General features: G+C 36.0%; 1 protein-coding gene across 1 annotated transcript in view; it reads left to right on the top strand.

Annotated features, from left to right (window-relative positions):
- RANBP17 (RAN binding protein 17) overlaps positions 1–26638 on the top strand; it is a 339468-nt gene that overhangs the window by 8824 nt on the left and 304006 nt on the right. Inside the window, 8 exon segments of the mRNA XM_030327670.1 lie at positions 233–379; positions 3899–3989; positions 12134–12300; positions 15327–15392; positions 19909–20013; positions 21678–21828; positions 21831–21842; positions 24583–24656. Of these exon segments, the coding sequence (XP_030183530.1) occupies positions 233–379; positions 3899–3989; positions 12134–12300; positions 15327–15392; positions 19909–20013; positions 21678–21828; positions 21831–21842; positions 24583–24656 (813 nt within the window).

Here is a 26638-nt window from a genome sequence, read left to right as displayed (position 1 = left end):
CTATACTGTACTTTTCCACCATAGCACTATCAATTTATAAATAAGTAATTTGGAGTTAGGAGATTTTTTGTTCACCACTGTGACCCCTAGTTGGTAGCCGTAGCCCCATAAACATTTATTGAATTGATGAATACAGGCATGGTATTCGCATCCTCAGGTCCTGTGATTAATACATTTACCTTATTTTTGTTTTTCACTCAAGTAAAATGTTAATTTCTTTTTTCTTCTCAAGAGTTTGGCTGAATTGGAAGTGTTATGTACTCACCTCTACATAGGGACTGATCTTACGCAAAGAATAGAGGCTGAGAAAGCACTCCTGGAACTTATTGACAGCCCAGAATGTCTCAGCAAGTGTCAACTTTTATTAGAACAAGGAACAGTAAGTATTTGATAACAGCGATTAACCATGAAAGACTAGGAGATATATGTCAGTGTTAATGAGCTTGTGTAGTTGAGCAATGATAATTGATAGATAGTGCTGCATGTCCTTTTAGTGTAGTTTATTTCACTGTCAAAGAGATTAATCATAGAAAGAATTGGAAAGCCTGGAAAGCAAACTTAGGGAAGAGGCCAAGAGGTGGAAATAGGCATGAATTGAAATAATTTCTTGATTCTTCTTGGCCCTTTTTGATGTCTCATAACAGTAGTGGGCAAAGGTTGCATTTTTAGAAAGTTGATTAGGAGCTTTTTAAAAAAAAAAAAATTCCAGGTGAGAGAGGCAGATTGTAATTAACTGTGAAACATGAAGGAATGATTCATAGGAATGCTAACTCTTGCCTGCTTCTATAGATTCTTAGCCATTAACTCGGCAGGCATGGAGCAAATACTTAAGTGTAAAACGAGGCCTAGTACTACCTACTTGTTTTATGCACATGCACCAAAGTAACTTCTAGTTTAGTCGGAGAGACATAAATGTGTAAATATAAAGCTAAAGAATGATATGGTAGTGCTACAGTAGGAGACTGTATGAACTAGAACAGAGGTCAGCAAACTTTTTCTGTAAAGGGCCAGATTGTAAATATTGTGGGTTTTGCAGGCCAAGAGGCTAAATCAAGGATATTTTGTAAGTACATGTATAAGAAGAGAGAAAACAGATTTCCACAAAATTTTATTGTTGAAACTGACAGTATAATAATTGAGTGCAGTATTTTGTAATACACATCTACTCAGAAGAATTAAATTATTCTTTTGGGGATAATACAATTGACCTAATTGGGGTTCAAAGTTAGTATTTCTGTCATCAAGTTGATTGCTGATGTTCATGTGTTACTACAGATCTGTAATGAAATTTTTTATATTCTGTCTTTGAAAATGTCTTTTCACACAGATAAGTACTGCCAAGTATTGATATCAGTCCATAAACATGGTTTTAATTAAGCACATTCATCACTTAGAAGGCATTTATAGAACTCTGTTCAAACTGCTCTTGATGTTTGCCTTTCAGAATGTCATTATGTTGCAGATTTGTCCCTTCCAATTGAAAGTTAGGTGGAAGCTCCTCAATTGCTCAGTTAAATGGATTTTAAAATATGGAAATTTCCTTTGCACTTGCATCAGGGTCTGAAAAATGCTGCTGGAACTATAGTTGGCGCTCAGAAAACATACCCAAGAATAGAGATCTTGCCACTTTTAACTTTGATGGTGTGGAAAGTATATAAAGCAGCTTAATACTAGTTGTGATTGAAACAGTGTTTAGTTATTATGAAATGACTTTGCTGCATTATAAGTTTTATAATATAAGTACTAAGCACTGTTTGCCTTTTAGGCAAGTTTGTAACTTTAGGGTGAATTCATTAAATTACATTATCAAGTTTGCTGCAAAAGCTAATTTTCAAAGCCACTTCACATTCAACAGTGGTGGTTTAAAATGGTTCTTCTCTTCAGAAAATGTCAGTCTCAGCCCTGAGCTAAACAAAGTTGCAGTAAAACTTTACCTCTGCTAAGCTATTTAACTACTGTGTGTGTGGTGGGTAGGGGGTGGGTGGGCAAGTCAGGACTTTCAGCTCCTATTTCTGACAGAAATTCACAGAACTGAATGAAGATAAGTTCACCAAAGTGAATTGAAGCCTACTGTTTACACCACCTATTCATTAACACAGGATAGACTCAAATAATTTACTACAAAGTATCTACTGAAGAATAATACAATGAAGAACCATAGGTTTTAGACTTAACATTTTTGAAAGCTTTTTAAGTTTGTACAACTAAGCCCTTTTCTGCTCCATGTATTTTTACCACCACTCCTGACACATCTTAGCAGATACCACTTCAGGTTACACACAATTAGTGTTTTCTCAGTTTCTTTGAAAATATTTCTGGCCTGTAGTTCCACACAGACTCTTCATGGAGGTCTTTAGTCATTTCAAACTTAGCATTGACTTCTGGAATAAGTGGATAGTATTGGTAGCAGTATGAGCAGAATTAGTAAGGTCTGTCAGCTCGTCAGGAACTAAAGAGAACTTCCAAATCATTTGCTTTCTTTAAAATGGACTTTCCATGTTGCTCTCACGTCTTCGATTGCTTGAGCATTGTTCTCATTGAAAGGCTAGTAGTCTGAGGTTTATTTTCTCTGCAGATATAACTTCAGCTGCTACAATAAAATAATGGTGATTTAATTAATTCTCCATTGGTAAATGACTTTTCTTGCTTGGCTAACAAATGAGTCACTTCAAAACTTTGGTCTCAGCCCCATTTTCTTTTTGTGAGGAAATTCCACCGTGAGGAGATACGCTTTTTAATTTTCTTTTTTTGGACTTTTGATTTCCTGTGAGTTAGGAATACTGGCATGAATACTTAGTCTGATACTGTCAATACATAGTCTTCTAGGACAGCTATAGTGCCATGAAGAGCACATTGCTCTGCTATCTAATTCAGTAACAAAATTATCCAAACTCTACTGTGCCTTAGAAGTTAGACATTTGAAATCTGCTTTTATCTTTTCTTGTTTTGACATGATGGTTATGTACTCGTAATAATCAAAGGTACATGTCATGGGGATACCTATGACACTCTAGCCGCTATGGAATTATAACTATATTAGTGCAATTTATAATGCATTGAGCAGCAGTAGGTGGCAATGAGTGCCACATACAGTCTGTCTCAGCTATTCCACTATGCCGTTATAGCATGAAAGCAGCTATAGGTAGTATACAAATGGGTGAGCGTGGCTGTGTTCTAATAAACTTTATTTATGGACACTGAAATCTGGGCTTCATATATTTTTCACATGTCACAAAATATTATTATTATTTTTATTTCTTCCCCAACTGTTTAAAATAGTAAAAACCATGCATAACCCACAGACCTTGCAAAAACAGATGGCATTTGATCCACGGGCCTTAGTTTGCTGACCTCTGGTAAAGAGAAAAAAAAGAAACAAGAAACTGCTGGAGGTATAGTGAATAACTGAACCAAATTTTGAAGGATTGAGGACACTGTTAAGATAATTGGTGGCCAAAGAGTACAATACAGTAAGACATGGATCTGATGGGGTGGGGAGGTCAGGGTGGGAAAGACACTGAAAGGATCTGAAAGGCTTTTGTGGTTAGAGGATGGTGAAGAGTGGAACCAGGTGAATTTGAAGAGCTAATCAGAGGCCAGAACGTACAGTACTGTGTAGACATGGTAGGAGTATTTTATTTGAACTTGATCAAAATAATTTTTTACTGTTGATTATTTGCTGCTGTTTGGAAAAGAGACCTATACCTTCCTCAACTACTGAACTCTTACGAGAGATTGTACACATATATGTGTATTTACATATATATTTTATTCATTGTAAATCTTGCCAGTTTGGAAAGCCAGAAGAATTTCCCTTATTGCTTAGGAAAAGTTCTATCATAGTGTTTTGATGATTTCATTTGTGGTAATAATAAATACAATTTATTATTCCTTACAGACATCCTATGCTCAGCTCCTTGCAGCAACATGTCTTTCAAAACTTGTTAGCCGAGTCAGTCCTTTGCCAGTTGAACAGAGGGTAGATATCAGTAAGTGGTTTATTATACTTTTTATGAAATTGTACTTTATTCTTTTAATGTACAGTTGACACACAATGTTACGTTATATAAAATTACACGTTAAAATAATGTTTTCCTTTTCAATATGTTAAACTGTTAATAGGCATGCAAGTTATTTAAAATTCTGTTATTTTAAAGATGAGTTGTCAAGTCTCCTTTATCCATCTAGTGGTGCACAGTGATGTATTATAAAACAATGTGTAATCAAAAAAGCATTTGCTTAGTTTAATAATAAATCATAACAAGCGTTTTATTGTGTGTACTCTTTGATAAGATTTGTACTATCTCATTTTATCCACCAATCTTATGGAATGGGCACTATGGTTATCCTCATTTTTTCACACGTGTGTGTGCATGTGTGTGCGTGAGGGGGTAGGGGCAGAGAGAGCGGGAGAGAGAGAGAATGCCAAGCGGGCTCCACACTGTACTGTAGTGCAGAGCCCTACATGGGGCTCCACCCCACAGACTGTGAGATCATGACCTGAGCCAAGATCAAGAGCTGGATGCTTAACCAACTGAGACCCCCAGGCACCTCTATCTGACTTATTGTATACACACACCCACACATTTTATATAAATTTTATTTTTTTTAGAACAGTTTTAGGTTTACAACAAAACTGAGCAAAAATTAGAGTTCTCCTGTCCTCTGTTCCGCACACATGTATAGCCTCTTCCAGTCTTAGCATCCTGCACCAGAGGTGCATTAGTTATTGATGAAACTGCACTGACACATGATCATTACCCAAAGACCATAGTTTATGTTAGGATTCACTCCTGGTGTTGTGCATTCTGTGGGTTTGCATAAATGTATAATGACATATCCCCCCATTCTACAGAATAGTTTCACTGCCCCCCAAAAATCCTCCGTGTTCCTCCCCTCTTCTAACTCCTGATCACCACTGATCTTTTTACTGTTTTCATAGTTTTGCCTTTTCCAGAATGTCACGTAGTTGGAATCATACAATGTAGCCTTTTCAGATTGGCTTCTTTTACTTAGTAATATGCACTTAACATTCTCCCATGTCTTTTCATGTCTTGGTAGCTCATTTCTTGTTAGCACTAAATGATATGCCATTGTCTGGATGTACTACAATTTATTCATTCACCTGCTGATGAACATCTTGATTGCTTCCAAGTTTTGGCAATTAAGAACAAAGCTTAAAGCAGGTTTTTGTGTGGACATAGGTTTTCAGCTCATTTGGGTAAATGCTAAGGAGAGTGATCGCTAGATTGTATGGTAACAGTATGTTTAATTTTGTAAAGAATCGTCATACTGTCTTCCAAAGTGGCTGTACCATTTTGCATTCTCACCTGCAGTGAATGAGAGTTCCTGTTGCTCCACTTTCCCGCCAACATTTGATGTTTTAAGTGTTTGAGATTTGGGCTGTTCTAGTAGGTGTGTTTTAATTTGCAGTCCCCTGATGACATATGATTGAACATCTTTTCATAGGTTTATTTACCATCTGTCTGTTTTTTTGATGAGGTGTCTAAGTCTTCTGCTCATTTTGAAATCAGGTTGTTTTCTTATTGTTGAGTTTGAAGAGTTTCTGTAAATTTAGATAGCAGTCCTTTATCAGTTAAGTCTCTTGCAAAGATTTTCTTCCAGTCTGTGGCTTGCCTTCTCACTCTCTTCACGTTGTCTCTCGCAGAGCAGAAGTTTTAAATTTTAACTGCGTCCAGCTTATCACAAACTATGCCTTTGTTGTTAGGTGTAAAAAGTCGTTGCAAACCCAAGATGATGTAGGTTTTTTTCCTATGTTGTCCTCAAAGAGTTTTTTTTTATAGTTTTACACTTTACATTTAGGGCTGTGATCCATTCGAGTTGATTTTTGTGAAGAGTGTAAAGTATGTGTCTAGATTCATGTTTTTGCATGTGGATGTCCAGTTGTTTTGGCACCATTTGTTGAAAAGGCTGTTTTCACTCCATTCTTTTTTGCCTCTGTTCCTTTGTCAAAGATTTATTGACTGTATTCACGTGTGTCTCTTTCTGGGCTCTCTATTCTGTTCTCTTGAGCTTTTCTTTCACCAGTACCACGCTGTCTTGATTGCTGTAGTTTTATAATAAATCTTGAAGTTGGGTAGTGTCAGACCGCCAACTTTGTTCTTCCTCAGTATCGTGGTGGCTATTCTAGGTTGTTTGCCTCTCTGTGTAAACTTTAAAATCAGTTTTATAAATACCCACAAAATAATTTGTTGGGATTTTGATTTGGATTGCATTCAATCTACAGATCAGTTTGGGAAGAACTCAGAGTTTGACAATATTGAGCCTTCTTACCCATGAACGTGGAATCTCTCTCCATTTATTCTTCTTTGATTTATCTGTCAGCTTCAGGTTTTTTTTGTATGTTCTTTTTCAAGTTGAGAAAGTTCCCCTCAGTTCCTAGTATGCTGAGAGTTTTTGTTATAAATGGCTGTTGGGTTTTGTTAAATGCTTTTTGTACATCTAATAATATGATCATGTGATTTTTCTTCTTTACTCTCTTGATTATGTTAATTGATTTTTCAAATGTTGAACCAGACTTGCATAACCTGGGAGAAATCCCACTTGGTTGTGGTTCATAATTCTTTTTATGCATTGTTAGATTCGATTTGCTAATAATTTTGTTGAGGATTTTTCTTTATGTTGATGAGAGATATTGGTCTCTAATTTATAACATCTTTGTCTGGTTTTGTTATTAGGGTTGTGCTGGCCTCATAGAATGAGTTAGGAGGAATTCTCTTGCTTCTGTCTTCTAGAAGAGATTGAAGATAATTGATACAATTTCTTTCTTAAATGTTTGGTAGAATCCACCAGTGAACCCATTAGGGCCTGATGCAGAATAATTCACTGATTCAATTTATTTAAAAGCTACAGGCCTATTGCCAGATTGTCTATTTGACTTATATTTTTTATAAGTATTTAAAATAAATAACTAAAAAGAGGAATACTCATTAAAAGAAATTTGGAAAAAAGAGAAAAGTAGAAACTTACAGCACAAACAACAAATGATGTGTTCCCTTTATGAGTTCCATTGGTTTGACTTACTGCTCTTATTTCTGCACGTTGATTAGAATGTTTGACATGACGTGTCTGACATGTGTCAGTAGAATAATTGGCGTGCAGTTAAAGCAGAAAATGTGAAGAATTGCCTCAACAGTGACATTGCCTTTACATCATCTCAAAAATGCTGTTTTTTATGATATGGTCCTAGACTATATATCTCATTACTTTCCAACATTAACTCTGTTGCCAGTTCTCTGTATTCATCACACTATTTTTAACTATCAGTTAAATACCATTTCCACAGCTTAGTACTGAAGTCCCTTTATGAGCTTTTAATTAATGGACGATTCTCGTAGCCATGTGTCTTCATTGGTACTAGCCTGATAGTTGTGCCAGAAGGTCTTCACCTTGTGCCATGTGATCTTTGCTTTTGTGCCTTTCTTATGTTGTTTCTCTAGTCTGGAAGTGGTCCTTTTCATCTTCTGTTCAAATTAAAGTGTAGCTTAAGTTTAATTACCTATATGAAATAGTCCTCTCTTCTTCCTTCTTTCCTTCCTTCCTTTCAAACAGCTTTATTGAGTTGTAATTTATATATCATAAAGTTCACTTGTTCTAAGTGTATAATGAATGATTTTTAGTAAATTTATAGTGTTGTGTGAACATCATCACAGCTCAGTATTGGAACATTTCTGTCGTCCCCAAGACATCCCTCATGCTCGTTTAGTCTTGCTCTTATACCCCCAACCACTAAGATGATTTCTGCCTCTATAGATTCATCTTTTGTGGACATTTCATGTAAATAAAATCATACCATATGCATCTGACTTCTTTCACTTAGCAAAATGTTTTTGAGATTTACCCATGTTGTAGCATATATCAATATTTTTTTTCCTTTTTATTGTAGGGTAGTATTCCATTGCATGAATATTTGAACTTTTGTTGCCCATTCACTACTTGATGGACATTGGGGTTGTTTCTGCTTTTTGGCTACAATGAATAATGCTGTTGTAAACATTGACATACAAATCTTTGTGTGGACATATGTTTTCCTTTCTTTTGAGTAGATACTTAGGAATGGAATTGCTGGGTCATAAGTAAGTTTATGCTTAACTTTTGTTTTTTAATTAAAAAAATTATTTTATTTTTGGAGAGAGAGAGACAGAGAGTACACATGCAAGTAGGGGAGAGGAGCAGAGGGAGAGAGAGAGAATCTCAAGCAGACTCCATGCTCAGTGTGGAGCCTAATGCGGGGCTCAATCCCATGACTGCGAGATCATGACCTGAGCCGAAATCAGGAGTCAGACCCTCAACTGACTGAGCTACCAGGCATCATAGTTTATGCTTAACTTTTCTTTTCTTTTTTTTTAATGTTCATTTATTTTTGAGAGAGAGAGTGTGAGCAGGAGAAAAGCAGAGAGAGAGGGGGACAGAGGATCCGGAGCCGGCTCTGCATGGATACCAGTGGGCCGGATGGGGGCTCAGACTCACGAACTGTGAGATCATCACCTGAGCCAAAGTCGGATGCTCAACCTACTGAGCCAACCATGACCCCCAGTTTATGCTTACCCTTTTTTTTTGAAGCTTATTTATTTTTAGAGAGAGGAGGGTGCGTGCACATGTGCCAGTGGGGGAGAGGCAGAGAGAGAGAGAGAGAGAGAGAGAATCTCAAGCAGGTTCTGCGTTGTCAGCACAGAGCCCAACATAGGACTTGAAACCACAAACTGTTGAGATCATGACCTGAGCCGAAGTCAGGAGTCACGTGCTTAACCAACTGAGCCACCCAGGCGCCCCATGCTTCACTTTTAAAGAAATTGTTAAACTGTGTTCCAAAGTGCCCGTACCATTTTGCATTCTCATCAGTGGTGTGTGAAGGCTCCAGTTTTTCCACATCTTCACCTCATAAGTTTTATCTTGATCTTATGGTAGTTTCTTTTTGTGTCATGTAGTCTCTCTCTCCAAATATTTCCTTAGCTGACTCTCTAGGCACAGCTTATAGATTTTTGTGTCTTAGAATTTGGAGTTATTTTCATCAAGAATTTTTTGGTTAAATATTGAGGTATTTACCCTCTCTTTTTACTTTTTTCTAAAATACGATGCTAGCCTTAGGGACCAAAGGAGAGATCAAATCTTTCCCCTTTTCCTTTAGATTCTTTTTATATGCTTTTTGATAGACTTTGTGGCATTTTCTTTTTTACTCGAGTTCAGTTAGGCAGTCAAAAAGTAGTATTTCATATTAAATTCCCATAATGTGTAATACCAAAAACATCAGTCTAATGATAGTAAACTCCAAAGACTGTTGGCAAGTTTGGACTTACAGTTTTGAGTTACTCATTACTAGTAATATATATGGTTTGGTCAGTATTTGGAAGCAATAAACACACAAAAACTTAAACCCAAACAGCCTGACTTAGTCCCAGTTTGGCCACTGTGACAAGTTATTTCACCTCTCTGACCTTCATATCTTTTACCTAAGAAACAAGATAATAGTAATAATAGCATAATAGCAGTATTTTCACATTGCTATGAGAGCCACATAAGGAGTTTGCCGGGAAGCCCTCTGACATGCATCAAAATTGCTAAATGGTGCCGTTACACAGTATTTGACACTCAAAGAGCCTCCAGTAGAGAGCTTTCCAACTCTCTATTAACTTTTGTCTGGGAGGTTTTTTTAGCTGTTTTATTTCATTCTCCTGGGTATCTTCTTGAAGATTTCATGTTCTTCTTGGTATGGCTTTTCCCTGTTAATCTGGGGCTGGTGATGATGAGATTGGTGTTGTTTTACTTGGTTGTTACCGTCGACACTTACGAAACTGGAGCACTGTTAAAGGTTATGTAAAAAGCATAACATGCGGATATTTGTAAAGCATTCAGCTAAAATAACAAAAATGTGGTCTATTACATTTTTTTCTGTCTTAGATAATAAACATGTTAGCCAGTGCCTTTACTTGGGAGTTCTGGGAAGGTGTGTTTATTGGTGCATAGCTAAAATGTGGAAGGTGGTTTGTCTCCTATTTGGTTGTTCTATTATTTTGAGATTATCTTTCTAGTGGTTGCCATTAGCCACATATGGATTCCTTACATCCCCTCCAGGTTAAACATTTTCAAGATAATAAAAATAATTGGAACTGAATAAACCAGATTAGTTTTTAATATTCTGGAAGCAGCATCATCTTCTTAAGCTTCATTATTGAAATAAATATTTCAAGTAATGAAGCTTAGGATATCTATATTACTTGAATCCGTAGGAAAAACCTTTTCCCGATTTATCTTAATTCTGGGAAAATCTGGAGGCACTCAGGTGGCTCAGTTAAGTGTCTGTCTTCGGCTCAGGTCATGATCTCGTGGGTCGTGAGTTTGAGCCTCGCATCAGGCTCTGTGCTGACAACTTGGAGCCTGCTTCGGATTCTGTGTCTCCCTCTCTCTCTGCCCCTCTCCTGCTTACACACTCACTCTCTCTCTCTCTCTTTCTCTCTCTCTCTCTTTCTCAATAAATAAGCACTAAAAAAAAAAAAAAAAAATGATTCTCTCTTCCCCTCTGTCCCTAGCTCACACACACATATGCCCTCTCCAAAAAAACAAAACAAAACATAACAAAGTAAAAAACAAAGAAAATTCTAGGATCTGAAAATTCTAGGAAAATCTGTGCTTTTAAAAAAATGTCTAATTTTTTTATTTGTATAATTATATAATCTTGATGTTAATAAAAATTAAGGTTGAAATATGGTAGTCATGAGAATTTTTTTTTAGTGTCAAGAATCTTACTACAGCTGTCAAGAATAACTATTGAAGGTGTTCTTAGATTTTGAAGTTGTTTCCATTAAAGCTATTTTTAGTTAAATATTGGGGTATTTACCTTTTCATCACTCTTTTCTCCAGTGGCCTGCTGGCCTTTGAGGCCAAAGTAGAAATGGAATCTTTTGTTTTTAAAACATTTTTTTCTTGTGTTTTTCTGTTAGACTTTTAGTATATTTGTTACCTAAGCCCAACTGCTCAATCCACTAGGAAGCTCAGAGCTGACTTTGCTACCCACTTCTAGTGATTTTGATATATTAACTTTGTTCCAAGCATTAATTCACTATTCTATTCATACTTCCCTTAACTTACATACTTATTTTATCATACCATACTATTCGTATTTTTTATGCCACATAAACAGGATAGCATACAGTTTTTCTATAGCAAGACATATGCATTCTTAGCCATCATCTTAGCCATGCATTCTATGCCATCATCATGCAATAAAGCCACAGAGCTCATGAGAGAAGTGGGATATGGAAATAAAACTCAAGCACTTTGTCAGTGACACGTTAAAAGAAAAGAAATCTAATAAAAGGGTAGTAGAGTTTTATACATGTTAAATGGTTGAGAAATACTTAAATAGTATAATAAACAAGCATTTTATCTTGAAGACCTGAATCTTGTTTGTGGATATGGTCTTCAGAAGGGTTGTGAGCAATAATGAAGTAGGGAAGGAAGGTGATCTGAAATAAGATGGAAAAGTATCAAAGCAGAGAAGGATGCATGAGGCTGATAACACATGAGGTGAGCTGACCTAGCTACTAGATGTTTGAAGTGTGCAGTTCATGTGGTTTGCTTCATTAGGCCTGGTTGCCATTTTCATATTCACCTGGCAGTTTTTTCTACCTGAAAGCATGTAAAAACAAAAGTGACATTCTCATTATACTCAAATTATCCCCTAATACATAAACCGAATTGGAGCAAAAATCCTTTTTTCACTGTCAGCATTATAGCAGAAATAAGTGTATAAATAAGAATGTATCTTGGAGAAAGGGATTGGCTTTTTGTCAAAAACCAGCTGTTTTGGGGCGCCTGGGTGGCGCAGTCGGTTAAGCGTCCGACTTCAGCCAGGTCACGATCTCGCGGTCCGTGAGTTTGAGCCCCGCGTCAGGCTCTGGGCTGATGGCGCGGAGCCTGGAGCCTGTTTTCCGATCCGGGGAATCTCCCTCTCCTCTCTGGCCCCTCCCCCGTTCTGCTCTGTCTCTCTCATCTGTCCAAAAATAAATAAACGTTTGAAAAAAAATATTTAAAAAAAAAAAACCACTGTTTTCTTCACATGAGTCATATTATTGTTACTGAGAAGTCCAAACGATCACAGAATATTTTCTTACAGGAAACTACATTCTTAATTATGTGGCATCACAACCCAAGCTGGTGCCCTTTGTTATCCAAGCTCTAATTCAAGTCATTGCTAAAATCACCAAATTGGGATGGTTTGAGGTTCAGAAAGACCAGTTTGTCTTCAGAGAAATTATTGCTGATGTGAAGAAGTTCCTTCAGGTAAGAAGGCCTAATTATATTATTAGAACATTGCAAGTTGCTTTTTTGGTTTAGAAAACTTCTTTTCTTAAAGCTGTATGGTTTGTTCTGTGGCTACCAGTACCATATTAATTATGATTTATTGCTTATCCTCTGGGCCCTTTATTTTTTTATTGCCAGTAAATGAGGATCATGCCATTATAAAATTTCCAAACCAGAAGAATGCAAATTATATTAGAAACCATCAGAAAATTAGAAAATACACAAAAGTTAGAAAATTTCAAAAAGACATGTTCTGTCATTTCTAACATGCTAGTCTGTGTGCTACATATACATGAAACATAATATTTTTTATGTATTACATGATGTAATGCTCATTACATCTCTGTGAAGTGGGTTTCATTTGCAGTGAGAAAACTGAAGCTTAGGAAAGTTAAGTAAATTGCATAAGGTTGCACAGTGACCTAGTAAAGCATAGAGCTAGCGCTTTAACAAGTTTTCTGACTTAAGAGATATATTTAACGTTTACATCATACCACATTGGCTATATTAGTTTCTCAAGAATATTTTTAGCTTAAATGATTCAAGTTATAGGCACATTTAACTTACGCGAATTCAGATACTTGGACTGCAAAAAATAAAAATAAAAATAAGCCAGAGGACACTAATCTAAATTGTGCTGGTGATTCCACTTGCCTTTCCACAGAGTATCACATGTCCTGAGGTGTGATAGGGGAAATATAAATCTGCTCTTTCCAGTCTCCACATACCTCTTAGGATGACCGTCCTGCCTTGCTCAGGATGATTCAGATATTTAAAGATACGTATTTTTTCATCCAAACGGTATCCCTAATTGCGAGAAATGTACTTTAGCTGCTGCTCTGCTGCAGAAGCAGTGATCTGTTACAGTTCTTGAGGAAAAACTGGCGGTTTGGATTGAGAGATGGTTCAGTATTGGTTTATTGGCAATTAGGGGCAATTTGGGCTTTCTGAGATTTTACTTCTTACGCAGTATATCCCTGCGTAAGCTGTAACTCTACCATATAGTGCAATTCTAGAAACCTCAGAATATGAAACACTAGATTCTGCTGCTTCTCTTTTATTCGTATTGTTTAAAAACCCTGGTTAGCAAATATTTGATCATCTAAACCTTCAGAGAAATAAATGTACTTTTAGCCCTGCGGAGAGCAGCCCTGGGGCAGAGAGAGAGTTTATTCAGGGACAAATGAGTTTCTCAGTGTTGAGTTGTGCTCGTAATTTTGACTAACAAAATAGCAGCTCTCTCTGTTTACTAAGATCACACACAGCTATCAAGAATCATTGACACAGAGAAGAAAAGACTTCTGAGTTATTGTTTTTTTTTTTATATGTAAAAATTAAGGCTGAAAACTGAATAGAATGAAGTCATTCTTGTTGGCTAACATTTCTCGAACCCTCTTTCCAGTGGCTGGTAACTTGAACTTAAGTTGAGCTTTAGTGTGCTTTTGTCAATTTTGGAAAACCAGAAGAAACAAAATGTTTTGTCTTTCAAGTTTATTAAAGTATCACAAAAAAAAAAAAAGCACTTGCTTTCTGGGTAGGACTTAACCTAACCTTGAGTCATGAGAAAGGCAATTGACTTTAATGTTTAATTACTCAAATATAGTACCACATGGTTCCTTTGGGTATTAACAGCTTCTGTGAATTTTGTACTAAAAATATTTTAAATTTGCTAAATCTTAATGGCCTCAAGTTTGTACATCTTCTTTCTGTTATTGCGGCCTTATTGCTGCCACATTGCAAACATTATGGCCTTCCTTTCTATATACATACCCAGGAGAGCCTACTGTCCTCTGTGGCAGTCTGTTCACACTGCTGATTCACAAGATAAGGAGCAGAATGTAAATCAACATGATACCTCCTTCACTGAGAAAGACTTGCTATGAAAAATATGCCAACTAAACTAAGCAGTGTACTTATTAGGTACTTAGCTGTTTTATATTCTTGTGCAAACTCTTTTATCTGGTCATGAACCAGTACCTAGCCATTCTCGGATTAGAATGGAATTTGCAGACAACCAGCTGGTGGTCAGGGAGCAGCACTTTGAGGAGCGTTGACCTGGTGTACACAGAAGATGATGATTCACTGACAGGAAATCTGTGATTCAGTTCAAAGGGTGCAGATTGTCGTGAAGGACCGTAAAGAATTAAAAATGCAACAATTATGGGATGTTTCTTTTGTTTTTTTTATCCTTAGATAATAAATAGAAGGAATGGCCAACTATAAAACTAAGACTTGAAAAAATTTGTCATCTGTGGTAAGGCTTTTTTATGATTACCCTATAATTATATGTGACACTTTTTACGTTTATGCTTCTCGTGTGATTTTACAATAAGGTGATTTGTTAGTAATGGTGCATGTAGAATCTGAATTTTGATTTGAAGGAAGTTTTTGAGCTTAAAACGGAAGCTGATTAAATTAAAACCTTTATAGAGGCTATGAAACTGTATTCCATATTGATAGTCCATGTATTTACCCCAGTGCATTGGGCACTTTAGATGCCTTCATTATAGATATCATAATAAATGCATACACATGCACTGTTAAATAATATGAAAAGGGCCTAAGTGATCTTATCTGATATTAGATTGAGGGATTTAAATTAATTCCTAAGCTATTTATTAATTATATATTGAGTGCAGCTATCTCAGTAGCCTTTAAGCAAATTTATAGAACTAAAAAACATTTTTTGTTCATGCTCATTCACAGTCTTATGGAAAGTATTAAGCTAAAGTCTTGTATTTTAAGGTTTAGTTTAGTATAAGTCCTAGGTGCTGAAAACATTTTGTTGAGTATTGTACAGTTCTAAGGTGGGTGAACATTCTTCCTTAATCAACTCTGTATACCTAAATTTATCCTTGAAAAAATGAACCTGAAATTATTTTTGTGAACCTCATAGCAATTTTTCTAATATTTCAATAGATATATTATTAAGAAAATGTGATATTTCAGTGTTTAATTATTTGTTTACAGTTACTTAGGGTACACTTGGTTATTTTTCTCCATAGGGTACTGTGGAGCACTGCATAATAGGAGTAATTATCCTTTCAGAGCTGACTCAGGAAATGAACCTGGTAAGCCTTCCATCAATAGTGACATGAAATTTGCTAAGTAATGCTGGTGCTTTCATATAAAATGTTTGTGTGGCATAAAACTCTGAATAATGGTCTTTCTTTTATTTATTTTATTGGTGGGATAATTGGGTAGTGGAACATTTTATTGTTATTGAAAGTACAGCCATAGTGTAAAGTACTGCAAGAGAAAGGGAATTAGACACGTCTTTGCTCCATGGCAGTTGGGAATTGTCCTTGGAGCCTCTGTAGATAAATATACTAACCATAGAAATAAATTGTATAAAGAGAACAGGCCCTTATTTGCTTACAAATAAAGATAGGTTTGGTGAATTGATTCTGGACAATGAGTACCAGCAGGACTCCTCAAAGAATAGGCCTCTTGGCACTTTGCCACCCGCTAGCATGGATTTTCACCCTGTACCAGGAGAGTTTTGTGGAGCTATGCCTCCCCCCAACGGTGCCTTTATGAGCTCAGCACTGAGTACATCGTCACCTGTTTCTGTTCACTTTGTACTTAGTTCTAAACAGAACAAAAGCAGAAGTTGGGTTCTTTGTGGGATAATGGTCAAAATAAGGGGGAATGAAGGTAGTATTTATATTTTAAAACTGTTGTCATGTTGAACAGTCTGTGTTTGTGTATAGGCATGTGTGTGTGAGTGTGTGTATGTGTATAAATAGGAAAAGCTTACATCACCAGGACCACTTGCCACGCTCTTTGGAGTGTTCGTATAGTTCCTGTGCATAAAAAAAAAAAAATCACCCCAAAAATACTATTTGCAACTTCAGTCCAGAATTAGAAAGTGTTTCTAGCTTACTGGATGGATATCTTAAATTTAAAGTGCTCTCTTTGTTTATCACAGAACTTACTCCTTGACTCCTCTGCCCTAGTGTATGTAAAGATTTCTGGCCTTAACGGGTGGTATGCCAGTAGCTATGTATGTATCTCAGGGCAGATAACAATAGTACCTGGAACGAGTTATTGTGGTTAACAGGGATGTTATGACAAGGACTTTGGCTAATCCTATTAGGCTCTATAAATAGGTCTAAAGAACTGTAGCTTTCTTTTTTAAAAATACATTTAAAATAATTTAGTATGAATATTTTATCTCATAAGAATGTAGAGAATAGTACAGCAACCCCATGTACGCATCATGTAGCTTACACAACCATCAGCTTTTTGCTAATCTTAAAACCAGAATTTTTTTTTTCATTTCCTACTTCATAGCATGATAGGGCTACAGACTGCTCTCGTAGTAAGGGTTTACGGTGTTTAGATGATTACTGAGACAAGTCTGGGTGATACAGAATTCTAATAAAAGTGTGATTCAAAGAGCAACCAAGTTTTTTTTGTTTTTTTTTTAATTACCTCAAACTTACGGAAGAATTGTGAGTATAATACATAGAAAATTTTTCTCAGCCATTTGATACTAAGTTTCCAACGTGATCCGTGATATTTGAGTGTATTTCCTAAATACAAGGGACATTCTCCTATGTAATTATAATAAGACCATGAAAATCAGAAAGCTAACACTGGCATATTACTATCATCCTCGTGTTCTATTTGAGTTTCACCATTTGTCCAAGAAAGGAACCAGTTTGGGATCGTGCGCCTTATTTGTTTGACATGTTCCTCATCAGTCTGGAAAAATTCCTCACTTTTCCCTCACTTTCATGACGTTGACACTTGTGAAAATTACAGACCAGTTGTTTTGTGAAATGTCCCTCAATTTGGGATTGCCTGATGTTTCTTTATTATTAGATTCAGATTATGCGCATTGGTCAGGAATATCACAGAAATGATAGTGTGTGATCTTCTCATTGCCTCCAGTCAGGAAGCACATGATTTGATTTGTTACATTACTAATGATGTTTACTTTGGTTACTTGATGAAGATGGTTTCTACTAGGCTTTTCCAATTGTAGGTTTAGTTTTTGTTCTTTGTAAATAATAAGTATTTTAAGACTCTGAAAATACCATTCCCTCACCAGACTTTTAATTTATTCACTTATTTATATCAGTATGGATTCTTGGTTTCCTATTTTATGTAATAGGTTATAATTTGTTACTAACATTATAGTTTGATGCTCAAATTTTGCCAGATTTGGCCAGGAGGAACCCTTTCAAGCTAGCTTCTATGTCTAATGACATTTACTCACCATTTTTGAATATTTTCTTACTTTCTGGCACAAGATGTTCCAAGCTTATCTTGTATAGAACCAAGTGCCTTTTGAAAAAGCTTCAAGGTCTGAAGTGTGATTTGGGCTTTGTATTGTGGAAAGTTATATGGCTTTTGTGGACAACATTTTACTAGCCTAATTTATGGCATTTATCATTTCAGCGAGCATTTGGTAGGTACAGTACTTCTGAATTAGGCAGCAGGGAGATCTGTGATGCATGAATTAAGTCAATGTTATCATTGTTAAATGTGAGCCAGGTAAATTCATAGTGTTAATAACAAGATGGAATTTTAAAAGAAAAACATCTAAACTTGAGGTTTCCTAAAAGAGGATTATATACTGTCTTGTGTTTTTAGAAGCCAGTCTACTGTTCCTACTGTTCCTGGAGGTTATTCAACAGAAGTAAAATATCCTTTGCCTACATTGTAGAGGCATAGATGGTAGAAAATAGAGTACAATGCCTCTTCTCAAAAAAATGATATCTACATGATTAACCCAAATAAAATAAGCTTATAGGCCTTGAAGATAATTGAAATAAGACTGGATTTGTGTTTTAGCTCTGTTGCTTACTACTTTGGACAAATTCTGAACATCTTTGAGCTTACATATATATCACTATCTGGAAGTGAGAATGACACCTTCCATGGATCTTGTTAAGATTAGATAAACTTCTCGCTCTACGGCCTGGTAAATACAAGTGCTCTATAAACCCAAGGTCGTTCTGTTCCTGTTACAGATACGGTGGTAATGAGAGGTTGGTCTAAGACAATGTGCCTATAAACTTTAATTTTCATGTGTAAACAGAGGATAATACATATTTCACAGGTTACTTTGAGAATTAAGTGAAATAATATGTGAAGAGGACTTCACAAATTACAATACTGTATGCTACTATTAATTTGTATTAACGAAAGGGTTTTTTATATTGAGGGAAATATTTTAGGAGAGACAACTGATTGAAATTTGATTGAAAAGAGGGGAATAATGCTGGAAATGCTAATTTGAATCTTGCATATTGATTACAGATTCCAGTAGCTATTTTTGGAATCATTTTGTACTTCTGTTATGTTTCATGTTTCTGTAAGTAAATGTGGCATTTAAGTATAGCCTAAATTGTATGATGGAGCTTAGCAAGTATCAGATAATCAGTTTTGAGATCACTGCTTTTTTTTTAAATCTATAAGCATTAGTAAAAGAAAATGGTTTATTTTCTTCAATCACATAGCAAAAGGAATGCTATAGTGACTGTAGCCCATGGTGTTAATGATCACGTGGGTATCAGACTTCAACTTTGTTTGCTGTTTGCTCTTGATAAATGGAAGATTTAATGGCATTAAATAGTATAGTTTTGACCATATATTTATTTTTATTAACATTTTTTTAATGTTTATTTATTTTTTAAGGAGAGACAGAGTATGAGTGGGGCAGGGGCAGAGAGAGAGGGAGATACAGAATCGGAAGCAGGCTCCAGGCTCTGAGTTGTCAGCACAGAGCCCGATGTGGGGTCTAACTCACAAACCATGAGATCATGACCAGAGTGGAAGTCAGATGCTTAACTGAGCCACCCAGGCACCCCTGCCTTGGTTTCTTTATAAAACACCAAGGATATATGAACCAATGACATTTCTAGTGTATAAGAGGAATACTATTTTTGTATGAAGAATTTTCTATGATTGTTAACTGAATCACAGAAAGTTAGAATTTGAAGATTATTTTAGAGATTTGTCATTTACATATGGAAATCTGAGGATAGGGAAGTTGTTACTCGCCTCTTGTGAAATGGTACATGGTTCAGGAGTTGATAGTCATAGTATCTGTTATTTAAAAAAATTTTTATGTTTTATTTTTGAGAGAGAGACAAGACCGAGCGTGAGTGGGGAAGGGGCAGAGAGAGAGGGAGACACAGAATCCGAAGCAGACTCCAAACTCTGAGCTGTCAGCACAGACCCAGACAAGGGGCTCGAACCCATGAACTACGAGATCATGACCTGAGCTGAAGTTGGACATTCAACTGACTGAGCCCCCCAGATGCCCCACTACCTATTTTTTAATAATCTGTGTTCATATTGCCTCTGAAAGTATGGTCAGTTCTGGTTTTTAATTTGGGGATTGGTAGGGTTTGTAGTAAGAGCACGGAATTGAAACAGTCCAGAAACTTGGGTTCTAACTGTGGGTCTGCCATGAACTTTTTGAGTAACGTTAGGCAAGGCACTTATCTCAGTAGGTTCTTAAAAGCTCTTTTAACTCTGTATGCTTCTTTAATCATTATTTCCATTCCTTTTCTTGTAAAGTTTTGCTTTGCTGTTTGGTAAGTCTGATTAATCATCTTGATCTTTTAGGTTGATTATTCTAGACCTTCAGCAAAACACAGAAAAATAGCTACCTCATTTCGTGACACTTCTCTCAAAGACATTTTAGTGCTAGCATGCTCTCTTTTAAAAGAGGTAAGTTATTCAATAATTCAATATCCTACTTAGGGTATTTAGGAGATTTAAGTTCCAAAAGAATTTCAAATGAATCCCCCTTCCCCAACCCCCATTCTGTCTTTGGAAGAGTTGCTGTGAACAATCTTAATTTCAGTATAGTAGATTTCTACAGATCTGTAAGAGGTTTCCAAAAAATTCACTTTATTTAATAGGGATATAATAAAACAAAATCCAAAGGGAATTTAGTAACCCATCTTTAGGTAGTAGTTTCATTGCCTTCCTACTAATAGAGTATTTATTGCAGAAGCTGATTGAGACTTAGTTTATTTTAGTTGCTTGTATTTTAATGGGATGCAGATGAACAATGAAATGAGAGTGAGTTTTCCTAATTCATCACTATTGATATTTGTTCATAGGTGAGCCAAGACAGTTAACTTTAATAATTTCTTTGGGAAATAATATTTTTTCCATTTGCTACTTGGTGCCCTGTTCGAGCATTAGGGATAGTACAATTCATAATTACATTGTGTTTGCTTATAATATAGGGATTCCACCATGCTATTCAAGCTTTTTAATTGGTGTTGTATAGCATTTCCCAAAGTATGTTCCAGTTAGCAGCAGTTGCTAATTATTTCAGTTCTGTGGTATAGTAACATGATAACTTCTGGAGTTAGCCGGGACAGAAAGACCCTTTATTATTTTTTTCAATTAAATTTTTAAAAATGTTTATTTATTTTTGAGAGAGAAAGCATGAGTGGGGAGGGGCAGAGAACAAGGGGGACAGAGGAGCTGAAGGGACTGTGTACTGACAGCTCAAGCTAATGTGGGGCTCGAACTCACAAACCATGAGATCATGACCTGAGCTGAAGTCTCAACCCACTGAGCCATCCAGGCTCCCCCGACCTTCTATTATTTTAAAATTTTTCTTTTTGTATGGAAAATTTTAACATATACAAAAGAAAGTGGAAGAGTATTATGAACTCCCTTGGACCAATCAACCAATTAAGCAGTAACAACTCATGACTAGTCTTGTTTCATCTCTGTACTTTTCTAACAACTTTCCTTTTTTGTGTGTTATTCTTTAAGCAGAATCCTAACCTTCATATCATTTCCTCCACAAATATTTCACAGTGTGTCTTTAGTAGATATATCTATTCTGGTTGTGTCAGAATGGATATTTGGGGTTGGGGGTTCAGGAAGTGGGGTATGGTCAGGATTATTCTCCAGAAGTTTGTTGAGTGTCTTTCATTCAGACAGCTTGACAACCTTTGTTAGCTGAATGTGGATCATTTATATGTGAAGTTCCCCCACTTGAAGAATAGTATATTTTCAGCTGTTCTAAGCAACCTTGAGCTAATAAATCCCATAGATTTATACATTTGTGCTGGTGTAAAGTATTTGTCCTCGAGTTACTTTTTATAACTTTAGAAGATGACCTACAGTTTGCAGTTAAGTGTACAAAAGTCTTATTCTCATTTGAGAACATAAAACCTGAAAATAGTCTATTGTAGATTTTTGTTGATAGTGATTTTACAACTTTTTCTACTATATACAACAACATAACTTTGCAAACTTTTTTTCCTATTCTAATTTGGCATTAAAGAGTTACTTACATTAGTGAACTGAGAATTTGTTTATTGACATGTTTCCTAATGTTTTACTTGACTTTCAACTTTTTTCAGGTGTTGGCCAAACCTTTAAATCTTCAGGATCAAGGTCAACAAAATCTAGTAATGCAGGTCTTGAAACTGGTCCTCAACTGCCTTAACTTTGACTTCATTGGCAGTTCAGCAGACGAATCTGCCGATGATCTTTGCACAGTGCAGATTCCAACAACTGGAGAACAAGTAAGAAGAAAGTTTAGTGTGAGGCATGGCAGAGTAAAAGGCACAGAATTAAGAAGTAGAGTGCCACATGTGCAGTTATCTCTAGTTTTTGTAGACAATCAAAAAATCAGAAGATTGTAACACAAGATAGCTGCTGATACCCAGCAGTGAAATCTGTTTTCCCTAATTCATATTAAAGGAATTTCCATATTTTGATATGGAAAATAGGAAAGGTAGTTCTAGAGTTAGGGGGAAACAGGTTTGGGAAGGAAAATGAAGAGTTCTGTTTTGAAATGTTCAGATAAAGTGGGAAAGGCTATAACACTCGGCAAGAGAAAACATAGTTTTCAGTGTTAGGAAGAGAATGAAATTAGAGTAACTGACTTAGCAGAGCAGAATGCAACTTCCTCTCTTACAGAGAAGGATACCAAGAAAAAGCAAGGTGATCTGCCCTCACACATTGTAGAAAGATGATGGCACTAGGGTATTCCTGAAGTCAGAAGTGAAGAACAGGGCTGAAAGGGCTTGGTAAAAATGTATTCTGCACAAAGTCCCCAGGATCTTCTCTACCACCTGTGCAATGAGGTGACCACCTTTTCCCTTTTCTTCCCGTGTGCACTTCCCTCTTATCTCCCAAGAGCAGACCTTTTTTCCTTGAGAAATTAAAACTGGATATTCAGGGATTTAGATACAGTAGAGAAACACTACAGATTTTGTGAAACTTCTAATATGGAAGTTCTGTTTTGAACTGTTTTAATCAAAACAAACACTTAAAAGAGACTGGTATCCTGGTATCATGGTGAATACATGAACTAACAAATGTATAAAATGCACAGACTACACACACACACCACACACACACACACACACCACCCACCACACACCCCACCCATACATACATACATGAGTACATGTAAAAATGGGAAATATGAATAAGATTGATGAATTGTATCAATGTGATTTCCTGGTTGTAATACTGTACTGTAGTTTTGCAAGAACTTGCCTTTGGAGGAAGCTGAATAAAGTGCTCATGGAGTCTCTCTGTATTGTTTCTTTGCAAATGCAGATGCATCTATAATTACCCCAAAAGTTTTTGTTATTTTTTTCAAAAGGAGAGTTTAGTAGAAACAAAGTTAAAGAGTAAGAGTGAACTTCAGAAAAGTATAGTTAATATCCCCAGGGAGATAAGAAAAGGGAACACATCCCTGAAATAAAAATAGGATATTGTTTTAAAAGGCAAGTTCAGAAAATGTCCCAAGTATAAAAGACAGCTGCCAAAATAAAACATTTAGTAAAAGAGTTGGAAGGTAAAGTTAAGGAAATATCGCAGAAAGTAGAGCAAAAAAGAAAACAGAGATTTGATACGAGGAAAAGAAAAATACAAGAATATTAGAGCATGAAACTAGGAGATCTGGCATCTGTTAGGAGTTTAAGAAAGAGGATGGGGGAAAAACCCAGAAGAAAATTTGCAAACAGATAATATAAAAAAAAGTTCTCAGCACTGAGACATAAATTTTCAGATTGACAGGTCCCATCAAGTACCTATCATCATGAATGAAAAAAATAATGCTAAGCTTCACAATTATATCATATGGGAATAATGATGATAAAAAGATCCTAAAATCTAACAGAGATGAAAAATAAAGGATTGGGGTTAAGAATGATAATAGACTCCTCACTATTAGCACTGGAAGCTAGAAGACCATGGAGTAATCTCCCCAGACTTCTGAAGGGAAATAATTTTCAAACTAGACTGAAATGTAGAACTAAGAATTTCAGACATGCACATCCTCCTGGAATTTATCCCCTTATGTATAGCTCTCTGAAAGTTACTTGATATACAAACCAAGAATGTGGAAGGTAAGGGGTTTGTGAAAAAGGAGCTTTAACACAAGATGACAATGAACAGACATAAAAAGAAGATAATTGTTTAACAAATTTAGAAACAACCAGTCCCAAGTTGAAGGCTTTAGGATGTAGGGTAGGGTGGGAATGGAAATATAGGTATTTGATGCTATTGATCATGTGGAAAATAGCAATAAAGAACATTTTACAAATCGGTTGAGCATTGGAAGGAAATTAGTGACAGATCTACAACTAATGCAGAAAAGATGCTATGATTAAATCCAGAGCGAGTGTTAGAAATATAATTATAGGGTACTCCTTGGCTCAGTTGCTACATATATAGCCATAATAAATGTAAACACTTAGAATTGATTAATCCCAAATAGTTAATAATACTGGATGGTTGTTGAGAGAGGACAGATTGTGGTATGGGCTAAAGCCTCATCAGTTGTAACAGGAATTTATTTGATAGTTTAAGTACAACAAATAAATATTCATATAGCATGTTATTTGGAAAATATGTATGTAAGTGTAGATAAGAGTTGAAAGGTACTTGGATGGGGTAAGGTATAGATGTTTTTATTATACACTTTTTAATATTCTTTTTGATACTGTTTGCATTTTTAAACATTTATATTACTTTAATACAAATGAAAATAGTTGAAAAGATTCTCCCAGTAAGAACTGTAGATGCTTCATAAAAATAAGCAGCATTTTAGCTAATTGGTTTCTATCTCTGTATTATTTCATCTTTCAAAGGAAAATAGCTAGGAATTAAAAGGAATTAAAAAGGTATTAAGCCTAACTGGAAAGAGTGGCCACATGCAGAGGTCTTGGAGTTCTCATTTGTGTGATAAAGTCTTACTGATTATGTTAAGAATTGAAGTAACGCTAAAAGAAAATAATTTTTTTTCAGTTTTCCTGGAACCAGAAACATTGGATCTTTTCTTCAATTTGTATCATTCACTTCCACCACTACTATCTCAATTAGTAAGTAAAACTCACTCATTATTTCATTAAAAAGTATCTATGATCTTTATCGAATGGTAGTATATATTTGTTGTAAAAATTTACATTCTTGATTGGGTTTACCTCCCAAGAAATTCTTACGTCTCCTGGGATTTATATTACTAAGCTGTTTGTCCAATTCTGTGTAAGTCACCAGTGCATTCCATTTGATGGGTGAATCCAGAACCTCTGACTCTTGATTTAGCTCCTGCCCAGAGCCAAGGAAAACCTGTCAGCCTCTAGTGTACCTTACTTTCTACCCAGTCCCCGTCCTTCTTCTGGGCTTCAGTCCAGTAGTTGGCCATACCATCTGTTACCTTCCCTGTTCCTCCCCTCTTTCTAACTCTTCTTCAACCGTCCATGCCCTAGGCTTGCCAGGAAGCCCCATCAGTTATCTCTGAGTGAGAAACAAAGGGGATCTGCTCATGTGATTTTGTGTCCATCACTGCAGTTCATTTATTTTTTGAATTAAATTCTATCATGTACTTTAAAAATCTTAAAACTCTTTGGTTATAGAGTAACTTTGAGACTGTGAACCTGTCTTTGTGGAATCTACAACAGAGACCAGGCAAGACTGAAAAAAAAAAAAAAAAAAAAAGAAAAAGTTGTCAGTTTAATATCTAAGCTTATAGATGTAAAGTTGGGGGATTCTGAAATTGCCATTTCATGAATAAAGATACTACAGACTTAAAGTACAAATCAGTGGTGTATTTGTTTAAATCTGTTATTGCCTAGAAGGGAGGAATAGACTTACAAAAATACTCTGCCTCTTTTTTTTTTTTTTTTTTTTAAACTTGTCTGCTCTCCCATCTAGAGCTTAAAGATTGTGGTTTTTAAACTGGGTTCCACAGGACACTCATGTTTCCAGATGGTGCCACAGAGTTTCAGGCTTCTGTCTTTTAACCAGAATAGTTTTGTTTTTAGTTGTTTAAAAACCATGGTTTCATGTATAATTATGTTTTGGAACAAAACAAACAAGCTACTGGTGCTTAAAAAATTAAGTGGGGAACAACTGCTTTAAGAGAAAGTAACTAGCATTTATTGGGCATGCTTATCTCACCTCATCCTCAGAGCGGCCCTGCAGGGTAAGTGTTATTATCCTCACAATGTTGACAAGGAAACAGACCCATGCTGGCTTAAAGGAATTTCTTTAGGGCAGCAAACTAAATAATGAAGCTGAGATTCAAACCCAGGTGTTTTTGGCCCCCAGACCCTGAGTATTGTTTTGTTTTGTTTTTTGTTTCGTTTTGTTGAGAGAGAGAGAGAGAGAGAGAGAGGCAGAGAGAGAGAGGAAGGGAGAGAATCTTAAATAGGCTCCATGCCCAACATGGAGCCCAACGCAGGGCCTGATCCCATGACTGTGAGATCGTGACCTAAGCTGAAAACAAGAGTAGGATGCTCAACTGACTGAACAACCCAGGAGCCCCACCCTGGATATTTTTGATACACTAGTGGTTCCCAAACCTTCTACACATCAAAATTGCCTGAGGAGTTTTTGGTTTTTTATTTGTTTAAAACAGTAAGGACTGTGGCCAACTAGAGAACATCTAAAAAGGCCATCCTCTGATTCTTGTCCATGTTCTCACCTTTGTTAGGAGAGCCAGACATTATGTAAAGTCTCTTAATTGAAATATTTAAATATTTAGCCACTAATTCTATTTTTTTTTGTTTTATAAAGTGGGCAAACAAACATATGTGGACCAAAACAAAACTTATGAGGGCCGTTTGGCCTGAAAAGTTTCCAGTTTTGGGCCACTCACTTAATGATCAAACAGGCTTAAAATGGTTTTCAGTAGTAGAATTAAGAACCCAAGTAGTAAAATCGTCTGGTAAAGTATTAACTTTTGGAAGATAACTAGACCATTGATATTTTCTTGGAATTTTTGTAGAATATCTGATATTTCCAGCAGCATTCTCCAAATTGTGTCTCAAGATATTAATGGATGGTATGGGTAAGATGTACC

The sequence above is a fragment of the Lynx canadensis genome, chromosome A1 (genome assembly GCF_007474595.2).
Source record: "Lynx canadensis isolate LIC74 chromosome A1, mLynCan4.pri.v2, whole genome shotgun sequence".
Classification (NCBI taxonomy): Eukaryota; Metazoa; Chordata; class Mammalia; order Carnivora; family Felidae; genus Lynx; species Lynx canadensis.
The sequence above is the reverse complement of the archived record's forward strand: the minus strand, read 5'-3'. Positions and strand labels throughout refer to the sequence as shown.